General features: G+C 34.1%; 1 protein-coding gene and 1 long non-coding RNA gene across 6 annotated transcripts in view; one reads left to right on the plus strand and one right to left on the minus strand.

Moving 5' to 3' along the window:
• Positions 1-15,550, plus strand: part of LOC123552821 (nucleolar pre-ribosomal-associated protein 1-like) — an 82,154-nt gene that overhangs the window by 3,437 nt on the left and 63,167 nt on the right. For both annotated transcript variants that reach the window (XM_053540941.1, XM_053540942.1), the window contains exons 3-4: positions 12,510-12,658; positions 14,003-14,141. In XM_053540941.1, coding sequence (XP_053396916.1) covers positions 12,510-12,658; positions 14,003-14,141 — 288 coding nt within the window. The remainder of the gene's footprint in view (positions 1-12,509; positions 12,659-14,002; positions 14,142-15,550) is intronic.
• Positions 8,140-12,225, minus strand: LOC123530614 (uncharacterized). 4 transcript variants are annotated; one of them, XR_008370558.1, is made up of 5 exons: positions 12,151-12,225; positions 11,160-11,223; positions 10,524-10,824; positions 9,798-9,934; positions 8,140-9,082 (listed from the first exon to the last, which is right to left on the minus strand). It is a non-coding gene; the product is annotated as an uncharacterized LOC123530614 (long non-coding RNA). The 4 variants fall into 4 exon arrangements; XR_008370561.1 differs by lacking the exon at positions 12,151-12,225 and adding an exon at positions 11,698-12,068; XR_008370559.1 differs by lacking the exon at positions 12,151-12,225 and adding an exon at positions 11,649-12,068.

A 15,550-nucleotide genomic window follows, 5' to 3' on the forward strand; every position in this document is an offset into this window, starting at 1 on the left:
CACTATGGGGATGAAAAGAGATGATCCACTTACTTTATACATATATTGCTCACCTTGGGGACAAAAAGAGATGATCCACTTACTCTGCACATATATTACCCACTATGGGGATGAAAAGAGATGATCCACTTACTTTACACATATATTGCTCACCTTGGGGACAAAAAGAGATGATCCACTTACTCTGCACATATATTACCCACTATGGGGATGAAAAGAGATGATCAACTTATTTTACACATATATATTACTCACCTTGGGGACAAAAAGAGATGATCCACTTACTCTGCACATATAGTACCCACCCTAGGAACAAAAAGAGATGATCCATATACTCTGCACATATATTACCCACCTTGGGGATAAAAAGAGATAATCCACTTACTCTACACATATATTACTCACCTTGGGGACAAAAAGATATGATCCACTTACTCTACACATATATTACCCACCTTGGGGACAAAAAGAGATGATCCACTTACTCTGCACATATATTACTCACCTTGGGGACAAAAAGAGATGATCCACTTACTCTACACATATATTACTCACATTGGGGACAAAAAGAGATGATCCACTTACTCTGCACATATATTACCCACCTTGGGGACAAAAAGAGATGATCCATATACTCTACACATATATTACTCACCTTGGGGACAAAAAGAGATGATCCATATACTCTACACATATATTACCCACCTTGGGGACATAAAGAGATTACCCACTTACTCTACACATGTATTACTCACCTTTGGGACAAAAAGAGATGATCCACTTACTCTACACATATATTACTCACCTTGGGGACAAAAAGAGATGATCCATATACTCTACACATATATTACCCACCTTGTGGACAAAAAGAGATGATCCTTATGCTCTACACATATATTACCCACCTTAGGTACAAAAAGAGATGATCCACTTACTCTACACATATATTACCCACCTTGGTGTAATAAAGAGATTACCCACTTACTCTACACATATATTACTCACCTTGGGGACATAAAGAGATAACCCACTTACTCTACACATATATTACTCACCTTGGGGACAAAAAGAGATGATCCACTTACTCTACACATATATTACCAACCTTGGGGACAAAAAGAGATGATCCACTTACTCTACACATATATTACTCACCTTGGGGACAAAAAGAGATGATCCACTTACTCTGCACATATATTACTCACCTTGGGGACAAAAAGAGATGATCCACTTACTCTACACATATACTACCCACCTTGGGGACAAAAAGAGATGATCCACTTACTCTGCACATAAATTATTCACCTTAGGTACAAAAAGAGATGATCCACGTACTCTGCACATATATTACCCACTATGGGGATGAAAAGAGATGATCCACTTACTTTACACATATATTACTCACCTTGGGGACAAAAAGAGATAATCCATATACTCTGCACATATATTACTCACCTTAGGTACAAAAAGAGATGATCCATGTACTCTGCACATATATTACCCACTATGGGGATGAAAAGAGATGATCCACTTACTTTACACATATATTGCTCACCTTGGGGACAAAAAGAGATGATCCACTTACTCTGCACATATATTACCCACTATGGGGATGAAAAGAGATGATCAACTTACTTTACACATATATATTACCCACCCTAGGGACAAAAAGAGATGATCCATATACTCTGCACATATATTACCCACCTTGGGGATAGAAAGAGATAATCCACTTACTCTACACATATATTACTCACCTTCGGGACAAAAAGAGATGATCCACTTACTCTGCACATATATTACCCACCTTGGGGACAAAAAGAGATGATCCAGTTACTCTGCACATATATTACCCACATTGGGGACAAAAAGAGATGATCCACTTACTCCACACATATATTACCCACCTTGGGGACAAACAGAGATGATCCACTTACTCCACACATATATTACCCACCTTGGGGACAAAAAGAAATGATCCACTTACTCCACACATATATTACCCACCTTGGGAACAAAAAGAGATGATCCACTTACTCCACACATATATTACCCACCTTGGGAACAAAAAGAGATGATCCACTTACTCCACACATATATTACCCACCTTGGGGACAAAAAGAGATGATCCACTTACTCCACACATATATTACCCACCTTGGGGACAAAAAGAGATGATCCACTTACTCCACACATATATTACCCACCTTGGGGACAAGAAGAGATGATCCACTTACTCCACACATATATTACCCACCTTGGGGACAAAAAGAGATGATCCACTTACTCCACACATATATTACCCACCTTGGGGACAAAAAGAGATGATCCACTTACTCTACACATATATTATCCACCTTGCACATATATTACTCACCTTGGGGACATAAAGAGATGATCCACTTACTCTGCACATATTTTACCCACCTTGGGGACAAAAAGAGATGATCCACTTACTCTGCACATATATTACTCACCTTGGGGACAAAAAGAGATGATCCACTTACTCTACACATATATTACCCACATTGGGGACAAAAAGAGATGATCCACTTACTCTCCACATATATTACCCACCTTGGGGACAAAAAGAGATGATTCATATACTCTGCACATATATTACCCACCTTGGGGACAAAAAGAGATGATCCACTTACTCTGCACATATATTACCCACCTTGGGGACAAAAAGAGATGATCCATATACTCTACACATATATTACCCACCTTGGGGACAAAAAGAGATGATCCACTTACTCTACACATATATTACCCACCTTGGGGACATAAAGAGATTACCCACTTACTCTACACATATATTACTCACCTTGGGGACAAAAAGAGATGATCCACTTACTCTACACATATATTACCCACCTTGGGGACAAAAAAAAGATAATCCATATACTCTACACATATATTACCCACCTTGGGGACATAAAGAGATTACCCACTTACTCTACACATGTATTACCAACCTTGGAGACAAAAAGAGATGATCCACTTACTCTACACATATATTACTCACATTGGGGACAAAAAGAGATGATCCATATACTCTACACATATATTACCCACCTTGGGGACAAAAAGAGGTGATCCATATACTCTACACATATATTATCCACTTTGGGGGTAAAAAGGGATGACCTACTTACTCTACACATATATTACTCACCTTTGGGACAAAAAGAGATGATCCACTTACTCTACACATATATTACCCACCTTGGGGACAAAAAGAGATGATCCACTTACTCTACACATATATTACCCACTTTGGGGGTAAAAAGAGATGACCTACTTACTCTACACATATATTACTCACCTTTGGGACAAGACAAAAAGAGATGATCCATATACTCTATACATATATTACTCACCTTGGGGACAAAAAGAGATGATCCACTTACTCTGCACATATATTACCCACTTTGGGGGTAAAAAGAGATGACCCACTTACTCTGCACTTATATTACCCACCTTGGGGACAAAAAGAGATGATCCATATACTCTACACATATATTACTCACCTTGGGGACAAAAAGAGATGATCCACTTACTCTACACATATATTACCCACTTTGGGGACAAAAAGAGATGACCCACTTACTCTACACATATATTACCCACCTTGGGGACAAAAAGAGATGATCCACTTACTCTACACATATATTACCCACTTTGAGGGTAAAAAGAGATGACCCACTTACTCTGCACTTATGTTACCCACCTTGGGGACAAAAAGAGATGATCCACTTACTCTAAACATATATTACCCACTTTGGGGGTAAAAAGAGATGACCCACTTACTCTGCACTTATGTTACCCACCTTGGGGACAAAAAGAGATGATCCACTTACTCTGCACATATGTTACCCACTATGGGGATGAAAAGAGATTATCCACTTACTCTACACATATATTACCCACTTTGGGGACAAAAAGAGATGATCCACTTACTCTGCACATATGTTACCCACTATGGGGATGAAAAGAGATTATCCACTTACTCTACACATATATTACTCACTTTAGGGACAAAAAAGATGATCCACTTACTCTGCACATATATTACCCACTACGGAGATGAAAAGAGATGATCCACTTACTCTACACTTATATTACTCACCTTGGGGACAAAAAGAGATGATCCACTTACTCTCCACATACATAACTCACCTTGGGGACAAAAAGAGATGATCCACTTACTCTGCACATATATTACTCACCTTGGGGACAAAAAGAGATGATCCACTTACTCTACACATATATTACTCACCTTGGGGACAAAAAGAGATGATCAACATACTCTGCACATATATTACTCACCTTGGGGACAAAAAGAGATGATCCACTTACTCTCCACATACATAACTCACCTTGGGGACAAAAAGAGATGATCAACATACTCTGCACATATATTACTCACCTTGGGGACAAAAAGAGATGATCCACTTAATATGAACCTATATTACTCTCTGTAGGGACAGAAGAGTAGATTCACTTACTCAGCACCTACATTACTCCATTTACCCTTCATCTGTTACCATCTCTAATGACATAAGGAGTAGATACACATTCTCCAAAGCAGCGTCTAAAGACAACATATACACCTGAATAGAATTGTTGAAATTGTGGGTGTTAAAACTATGACGATCTGGCTTTGATCAGTGTAAAGTTTTATATGGGGTAGCATTTTACTTACTATTCACTGTGTCGTGTTATATTACATTTATTTACAGTTTTTCTGATACCACAAATTCTTTTATGGTTCAATTTTTGTTAACATTAATTCATTCTTGGATGTCACTTTTTTATAATGTCCATGATTGGTTTTAATGATATTTTAAGTTTTGTTTTATTATCTCCAGAAACAAGTTACAAATTTATTACACCATAAAATAAAATTAAGGATATCATTTAATACATTGACCTTGTGATATCACTTATCTGTTTTATGATATAGTTAATTCTAACACGATCCGCAGCAATTGCTATATAAACATATAGCGAAATTGCCTATACATGAATCTACGATAAAATATGGTTGGCTGTTACATTTCACCCCCTATGATTGTAACATAAGAAATTCTACTTCAGTTCCATTACATACGCATTATTTCAGGGCCAAACGGTTGAAAACAGCATTTCAAAAACATAGATATAATAAAAAGTCATACTGACTTATGTGTAGGTCCGTAAAACACGTTCTGATCTCTACGAGCGAATTCAATTAGCCTAATTATGATTCAGCGGTGACGTCATAAATGTATGACATAAAGTATGACGTCATAATGATGTGACGTCATATAAAAGTTAAGCTCGTCACTCGTAAAACATGGTCAATTCGCCTAATTTGATGATTCTGTTCATAATTAGTTTGCGAGCTGTTAGATTACTAATTTATGAATACTTCTCAAAATTCTGATAAAAAAGAAACAAATATCTATACGTTCCATTGGCTATGTAACACTTTCTAACCATAGGGGGTAAATTGTAACAGCATATGGCCCGAATGACGTATTACGCTGAAAATGTAGTACTGTAAAATGTGAATTATTTGCGTTGTTAGAATCGAAATAATAAATATGTTCCAATAATTTTATTAATTGATAAAACATGGGCAGTCGTTTGGACGTGAATAATTAAATCACTCGTGCTACACACTCGTGATTTAATTATTACGCATCCAAACTCCTGCCCATATTTTATTAACTGATAAAATATAGGAACAGATTTATTATTTCTTAAATAAATTTCAGATTATATTAAAATTGACTTTTTATGATATAATTAAATTAGTAAACATCATATAATAATACTAATATATGAATGATTGATATCAATTAATAGAATTAAAGATATATTAGAATCACATATCATAATAAACATTTTGCCGTGTCTCTAAATGATTTATCAATTTCATTAAATGTATTATCAGATTTGAAATGTATATGATATATAATTAAATAGAATAAATATTTATATTTAGGGAAATCCAATTTCTATTTTGTGATATCCTTAAATCATTTTTATAGTATCTTTAAATCATTTTAGGATATCAAAAAATATATTTTTTTATATCTTTTATTAATAAGTCTTGTAAAATTAGTGGCCATCTTGTTGGCCATCTTTAATTTCAGCTGCCGTTTGGATCTTGATAAAAAATTTAGTGTTATAGAGATAGAACAATATTTTTTCAACTGCAGAATTAAAGATTAGAAAATATAGAAATATGTTTGGAAGTCCTTCAGTATACTTAAAACAGCAAAATATATTTACAATCTATCATAATTGAATTAATATTTTATTGCGAATTATCTTCTAACAAAACATTCCTGTGATTAAGAAAGAACTGCAACTCTAGCTTGCTTTACAGTTTTTTGCAAAGGGAAGTAATCTTAACATAATTTGAACCCAAATGACCTCTTGGTCTTGCTATAGTCCATTTTTGTGTTTGAATATAGAAATGGAATAGTTAAAAGCAATTTTTGACAGCTTAAAACATTTTAATGCTTTTGATATTTTATGTGCAATAAAGTTTACAAACAAATAATGTTGCTATATACAGAATACAGTATAAAAACCTTATGTTATATAAAGGGTTCAGCATAAATATTCTGTCATACACAGAATTCAGTAAAAATATTCAATATCAGTGTAAATCTTAAAATAAACGATGATTAAAACAATAAAAGCTTGATTTAACCAAATATGGCAGGTCAGGGCACATGATGTATGTTGTGGAATAGTAAAATACATACATACTTTATAATGTTACTGAGAAGATACACAGGGGACAAATTGCAGCCAAAAATATTTATACTATAAATCAGTAGTAATTAAAATTCTTTCAACTACACAATATTCACTAGCGGCCATTAACATATGGATGTAAAATTAACAGCTTAAGAAGTAGTATTAGTAACTTTTAACTTGAAACTCGACAACTTTGGCAAAAAAGCAAAGAATGAATTATAAATTTTCCAGGGTTTCTTACATAATTCTAAATCGTCAAGTATTGCCTAACCATTGTGTACACATTGCTCAGAACATAGAACTGCCAGTACATATTAACTGTAATGCTAAGGTAATTTATGAATGTTAAAAAAGGATGCACAGCTTTGGCTTTGTGAATGTTTAACAATCCTTTACATGTGAAGTCAAAAGCTGCTTTAATATCAATTGTAACTCCCTTTCAAGGAAAAAGTAAAGTAAAATAATATTCTATTTAAAAAATAAAATGAGCCGCGCCATGAGAAAACCAACATAGTGGCTTTGGGACCACATGGATCCAGACCAGCCTGCGCATCTGCTCAGTCAGGTCAGGATCCATGCTGTTTGCTTTCAAAACCTACTGCAATTAGAGAAACTGTTAGCGAACAGCATGGATCCTGACCAGACTGTGTGGATGCGCAGGCTGGTCTGGATCTATGTTGGTCGTAAAGCCACCATGTTGGTTTTCTCATGGCGCGGCTCAAAATATATCTGACACTTAACAACTAAAATGGTGCAAAGTGGACATTTTGGGGTGTATAGACATTCATCAAGGTTCTGCTAAATTGATTTATCAAACAAAAAATCATACTAATTGGATCTTCATAGCTGAAAATATTAAGATCTTGTAAAACATTAGGACATAAGAAAAGCAATAGGGTTATGAAATTGAAGTGATCAACATTTAAATTTAGAATTGTTTTCATATTTATTTGTGAAGGGGGTTCCATCACAAGATTTGACACATTGGTAAGAATAAAATGTAGTTTATGAAAAAAAGTATTTTCCTTTAAATGTGCAGAGTTTGACTTACATAAATAATTAAAGCTGTTACAATAATGCTTGGTTTGAAAAAATAAAACACAGTTGAAAACTACCCTTCATATAAAATGTCACACTTTCTAGGATGCACAGGGGACAAAATTAACTATATAATTTGATATAAAACTGCTTGAGCCATTCACCTGAAATTGCACACATTCATTGACTACATTGATTTGAATATAATTTGCCCCAAAACACTTTCTAAAACTGAACTTATTTAAAGTATGGTGAGAGAGGAGAAAAAGCTTCGTTATTTTGAAAAGCAATCATATGCATTATTACATGGTAAGAAAAGCAATGCTGTATAGTACTTGTACAATAATGAGCCAAAAAAGGAGGCAGTAAAAACAACGGATTTAACCCTTATCATGCTGGACACGATTGATTCTGCCTTTGTGAACAGTGTAGATCATGATCAGCCTGCACATCCGTATAGCCTGATCAAGATCTTCACTGTTTGCATTCAGTCAGTATGTTTTGGTAACCATCCCTTTCATTTAATGATACTGTCCATATTGAAAGATGGACAAGTTAATTATAGAAATTTAGCCCGTTAATGGTTAATAATAATTTCTACCATGCTTGTCAGCTATTCAAACCTATGGCAAAAATCTTACATACCAATGATTGACAATAATAGATAACAAGATATTGTATCTTCATATGAATAAAAATGCGGGATTAATTGTCTACAGTGTCTATATTGCATTCATACTCATCATAAGTGATTATATAATAATATAACAGTGAAAATTGAAGTTAAAATTTTCCAGATTTTGCTATTATGTAAAATAAAAAAATGTTTTCTTTCTTATTTGGTTATCTACTGGTATTCTAAAATGTGTATCTACTTGAAGTATATGCAATATAAACTAAATGCCCACAGGAAACATGTCGAGCCCACCAGCGGTCAAAAGGACTGGGAGTTCAACACAACACTGTCTAGCTGAGGCAAACATTTAAGCCCGTTTATGCGTTACAAAGTTACAGCCCGGACAATCTCTAAAATGACCTTTGACACCCAAGTGACACAAGAGAAATATAGCTATTCAAATACATTTTCTTTTTTACATCAAATCATCATTGTTAACAATATCCTCTGGAAGACTGAAGTACATGTATTTTGCCGAGTTTTAGTATCTGTTGCTTGTGACTCTGTGGACGGACCGTCTGGTGAGGTAACCAGAGTCAATGATTGGGACTAGATTAAATCATGCTGTGGAAGATATAGTTGACAGGAAGGTAGTAAGGAATAAATCTGAAATTGAATATATTAACATTTACTAAATAAATAAGCACCAAATATATACAAAAATAATTAACAAAAATTTATTTTCTATTAATGAACCGCACCACGATAAAACGAACATAATGCGTTAGCGACCAGCATGGATCCAGACCAGCCTGCACAGTCTGGTCAGGATCCATGCTGTTCAACAGTTTCTCTAATTGCAATAGGCTTTGAAAGCAAACAGCATGGATCCTGACCAGACTTTTGTCAATTTTTGTTAATTTTGTCAATATACAACAGTTGTAGACTTAAAAACCAACTATACTGAAACGACACTGTAAATTGTTTTAATTGCTATCCTTTCTTTAGTATACAAAATTGATTTGTTTCAGATCTTTATCATTCTCTTGAGTCAGCCTTATATTTAAATTGCACTTAATTCTATTGCTATATTTTAAATTTACCTTTACATGATAATCTGTCTTATCAGTTTATAATATCAGACAGAAAAGTTTAACACTGTTGTTTCAGGTTCAGGTTACTGCTTATTCCTGTGCCATGTCTTTAAATAATTAATTATCAAGTAAGTACTATGACTGAGTCAAATTACATCGGTGACTTGTACAGAACTCTGAGTACTTTTTATAAGATTTAAGTGTTGTTGAAGTCAGGGTGAGTATAAAGCTTTTCTTTGTATAGTCAAACTATAATGAAATGTAATAATATAATACATGCTTCATACCTTTAGTACTTTAAACCATCACACCACAATATCAGCTCTGCAAGCCACAATATAAGTAGTCCACATGACAATCTCAGCTGTCCACACCACAATATCAGCTGTCCACACCAAAATCTAAGCTGTCAAACGTTCTTTACCTGAAATAAAGTTTTATCTACATACCTAAAACCTAACACCCTTCTTATCTAAAACAATCTATCCTATAATTTATTCAGATTGAAAAAAAAATGTCCCTGTATAAGTTAGCACATGTGGACTTAAAAACCAACTGTACTGAAACTGACATTGTGTACATATTTAATGAAATTATAAGTTATCCTTTCTTAACATAATTAGTATGGAATATTCATTTGTTTTAGATCTTTGGCATTTTATTTGGTTAGCCATATATTTCATTTTCAGTTAATAATTCTACTCTTGAAATGTACAGTACTAAATTTTGAAATTTACCTTTAAAAGATAGTTTTGTCATATGAGAGACATCAGACAGGAATGTTTAACACTGTTGTTTCTGGAGTAAGTTAAAGCTAATTCCTGTGTTATGTTTTTAAATATTCAATTTTCAAATAATCATTACAACTGAGTCAATTGACATCGGTAACTTTCACAGAACTCAGAGTACTTTGCAGAAGATTTAAGTGTTGCTAAATTCAGGGTAAGTATAAAAGCTCTCCTTTGTATAGTCAAACTATAATGAAATGTAATAATATAATACATGCTTTATACCTTTGCTACTTTAAACCATCACACCACAATATCACATGTGCACACCACAATATGTTGTCAACACCACAATATCATTATTCCACACCACAATTTTAGCTGTCCACAGCACAATCTCAGCTGTCCAAGTCACAATCTCAGCTGTCCAAATCACAATATCAGATGTCAACACCACAATCTCAGCTGTCCACACCAATCTCAGCTGTCCACACCACAATCTCAGCTGTCCAAGTCACAATCTCAGCTGTCCAAAACACAATCTTAGCTGTCCACACCACAATCACAGCTGTCCAATGAACTTTACCTGAAATATAGTTTTATCTTCATATCTAAAACTTAAGACCCTTATTACCTAAAACTACCTATCCACCGTTTTAATTTTTTAACGTCCATATTTAAGTTAGTAAAATGGCAGTTTAAAAGGAGGTCAAACGCAAATAGACATTGATATCACATGTATTTTTTATTCTCTTATGTTAACTGTTGAGTATAACAGTAACAATCAGTTTAAAAATAAAAATAAAATCTTGTTTTACAAAGGAGGCAGTCATTTATAAATTCTCTAAAATAGTTTGAATTTACATATCCTTTCAAATGTATAAATCATTTGCCTTAAATATTGAAATGTTATTTTCTTACGTATTTATCCAATAGAGCATTATTTATCCAATCATTCAATGTGCCAACAGTGAACACACAGCTTCTGAAATATACAAAGTAATTAATAAAATTAAAACGTAATTTATCATATGAAACACTCCATTGTGTATCTATCTGATGTACCTCCTTTCGGAGACTCTAGTCGTTAGACTCATGTGCCCCCCTACCGGTTGTGTATCCAGCCCTTAGTTCCGGGATGTACCGGGGCGTCTCCTTGGTATCTCAAAAAAAAATCGTTCAATCTTTACTATGTTGCCAAATGCAGCTCTATTTTTATCCTAATGACACATACATTATTTTAATGTATAACTTATAACAAAATAAAATCAGGAAAACTGCCCAGCATGTCTCATTTTTTTAAACATAAGAAAAAACATAATACTACAGTAGCCAAATATTACATCCGAAATAAATTTTATCCGAAAGTATAGGTACTCAAGGAAAAACTGCAATACCCTTTTCTAGTACCATAAAACAATTTTCAGTTAAAACATTATGTTAAAATCATCCAACAAACAGATCATAATATGCTCCAGTTTGTATCATCAAACAAAATCAAAATGATTCTTTTATTCTATTTTCTATATGTCTTGAAACAAACTATAACGAGTTGTTGTTGTTGTCGTCTGTCAAACTAACATTTTGATTATTTTGCAAACCAAAAACAAACCATAAATAATTGACCATTCCCACTTACCAACTGCCATTTATAGTATATTTAGCTTCCATGCGCCACTGGTTCACCAATGAAACCCACATAAATATGCACAGTTTGAAGATTCGTGTAAACACAAGTTATGAATAGAGAATGACAGAACAGAACTACCCACCTTTAAAATCAATGATTTCAAATGGTTTCACTAAAAAATCCGGGTTAAATTCAATCTTTGATATCGTAAGTTTGGACTGAACATGTGTTTATACGTTGACAAATAGTACTTAACAGAATATTTTGAGAAATAAAACTTACCTTTCTGACTGCGAGTGCCGGAACACATCGATTTTGTTAACCGGTGCATACGTAAACAGTTTAGTGCGCGACACATACCGATTATGCGGAAGCGCCTATTTCCTATCGCTAAGTGTTAGGTATGAAACAGTTTTAAAACATACACAATAATTGTTTTCTTGTAGATTTATCTGAGTATTTTTTTTGTGTGATAACAATCTATGAATGATGCTTGCCTGTTGTTTTATTTGCTATCTACATCTAGAAAAAGTGTGAAACTGTCTCTACTAAATAAGTTATAATGTAAGTTTTAACCAGTGAAGTAGGAACATCAAATTTTTAGAAAAGTTCAGATAAATCTTGTTTCGTTTATAATACAGCTACAGTTAGTGTTTACCTGTCTGGAGAAGATATTGTTGAGGATTGCCGATGATCTTGGTCAGTTCTACACAACTGGACAAAATATTGTGAAGAAACTCCTGGCTGGTCATGTACACGCTATCTTCAATACACTCAATGTGAAAAACAAGTAACGTATACTACAAATACTTTAAGCTTATTTCAAAAGTTATGTCCCTTTTAATATTTAGAAACTCTGTTTAGCGTTTTGGTGCATTTTCAACCTGTCTGTGTTATTACCAGATGGATTTGACACATATTTAATCTGTGGTCCAACAAATTTAATCCACTGAGGAGTATTAATTACTCCAGTGATAACTCCACTTTCCAGAGAGATGCCCTTTTTTCTAAGCATCAAAATAGTCTGGCCCCTGTCTACTCTGACAGTTTTAATTAGTCTGTGAATACTAGGTCTGTAGATGAAATTCAAGAAAAACCTTGTAAACACTGTAGAGGTCACATTTTCTTTCTAATTTTCATGATGAGGAGAATTTTTAATATTTGTCCTGATGAGTTCTAGGTCAGTTTTGAAACTAGGTCATCTGAGGTTAGAAACTGGAATCTGAACACTGTAGAAGCCACAGTTTCTACCTGATTTATAAAACTTAGTAAGATTGTTTTTCAAGTTTGATACTAGGTCATGGTGGGTCAAAAACAAGGTTACTAGGTAGAATCAAATTAAAACCTTCACAACAGAGGCTACATTTTTTGCCTGATCTGCCTGAACCTGGTTAGAATGATATTCTTATGAAATCTAGGTCAGGGTAGAAACTCATTGTTATAGAGAGTGCAGATCAATGGGTCACAGGGTTATGAGTTGAAACCGCGGGCAAGGTTAATGTTCCCCTTGACAGTTTGATAAAAGACATTGTTTCTGAAATCATTTGATCCTGCACCACTCACTCATGTGGAGAAGTTAACAGTTACTTATACTGGTACAGAATTCTTGAACACTTGTTAGGTAAACTGCCGTTCACCATTACATAATGAGACACTGTTGAAAATGGCACTAAATCCAAAACAAAACAAAAGAAGCTGTGTCATCAAGGGTCAAAGCTTGGACACTAGCTCATATCATAGAAAAACCTTGTTTACATTCTAGAGGCCATATTTCCTACTTGATTTATAAGAAACCAGGTCAGAATGTTCTCTGAATGGAATCTAAGTCAAGTTGGCAACTGGCTCTTCTGGGATAAACACTATGGTCAAGTTTGCTATACAGGGCCTTCATGACCCTCCTGTTACAAGACCACATTATAATGTATATGTTAACATTGATTTTGTACATGTATAATTAAGAAAACAGTCAGTAAACATGTATTGTGTATTTATGTTTGGATTAATCGCGACTTGAGATAACTTGAGCATAATGCAAGCACAATTTGTGCCGGAGCTATTGATGGTTGACTGTATTGATTAGTTGTTATCTGTTATTACACAATTATCAGTTGCATGTTCATTTCTTTATTTAAAGGTCAAACCAGATTAAAGCATCTTTGAAATTACTTGTTGCCATGGTGATGATAGGTGTGCCATCTGCAAAACTTGTCCTGAACAACGTAGACCTGGGTCACACATCAATGCTGCCATTACTACAAAGAAGAGATGTTAAGGTAACAGTGGTATTAGAACTTAAAGCCCTGCTCCGCGGCTGTTCAAATTCTATTGTGTGTATGTGTTACGCGCATATAGCCAATCTGCGCATTTGGTAAATCGCGCAGCGCAAATAACCAATTTGTTATCTGCGCAACGATTTGTAAATCGGGCAACCTTATATATTTCTTATATGTGCAGGGTAACTGTCTTGCGCGTTTGGTAAATGAGTCTGCGCTTTTAACATATGGATGATATCTCCCGATAAAATTGAATATCATTAGAGGGTTAGACTTGTAGGCCTATATAAAACTGTTTAATTTTAAAACTGACGGTGATCAGGCACGCGTAAAGGTGTTAATTGACTGTGCTTAATTTGTAAAGAACAAGAAAAACATTTTTTTTAAAAAGTAAATGAGCGTATTTATGCGGTAATTTCAATGAGATGCTCACGTCCCTGGTAGTTTATGGACTAAAAATTTCTGTTGACGACGGTATTAAGAGCAAGTAGTCGTAGGTGTTAAAAAAACTTTAAAATGATACAAAATATCCAAAGCATATTTAATAACACAAGTTTTTTTTTTTTTTTTTTTTACCTTTTAAATGCCGTAGCCTGTGCGGGATGTCGATCCAGCGCTAATATCAAATCCTGAAATGACACCGATATTTCAAATATATATTGATCATTTCTTACAGATCGTATTGATATTTTTTAATGTTTTGCAGTACAAAAGAGTAATTTTCGCCAGAACGTGAACGAATTTTTGTTGCTGCGCAAGATGTGTCCTGCGCTAATAGAAAATTCGGAAATTACTCTGATAATATGAATAACTGCCATAAACCGTGCTAACTTTTACATTGTTTAACAATTACAGACTGATATTGCAAATCTTGGTTTTAAAAATGTGTCATAAATTTATTTCAACATCAGTAAATTCATGGAAGTCGGTCACCAGGTTTCAATATCTGCAGGATGATACAATATGCAATAAAACTCAAACATGCGTGAAGATGTGATTTCCTTTGGATAGCCACATCGTCTTCTCTATTCTTTTCATAACTAAAGTATTTTTACTTCATTCGATCACACGCAGTCATTTTATACCGGATATAGAACATAAAGAAGACTTATATAAAAGACTGAATTGCCACACACTTACCACAATTTACCATATCGCTTTTTTTCATCATATTGAAAAAGCGCAATTCTTTTTTACCAACGCATATCTCTTGGCATGGCCAAGATTAAAAATAAAACAAAAATAAGCAGAATTAAAAGACGATTCTTACAGATCTTTTATACTTTTAATGTTTTATAGTGAGACAGATAGAATAACTAATAAGTTTCGTCAAAATGTGAACGAAATTTTACATTTTGTAGGTGCGCAAGATGTGTGTCCTGCGTTAATAGAACTCTGAAAATTACTCC

Source organism: Mercenaria mercenaria, chromosome 4 (assembly GCF_021730395.1).
Source record: "Mercenaria mercenaria strain notata chromosome 4, MADL_Memer_1, whole genome shotgun sequence".
NCBI classification, from domain to species: Eukaryota; Metazoa; Mollusca; class Bivalvia; order Venerida; family Veneridae; genus Mercenaria; species Mercenaria mercenaria.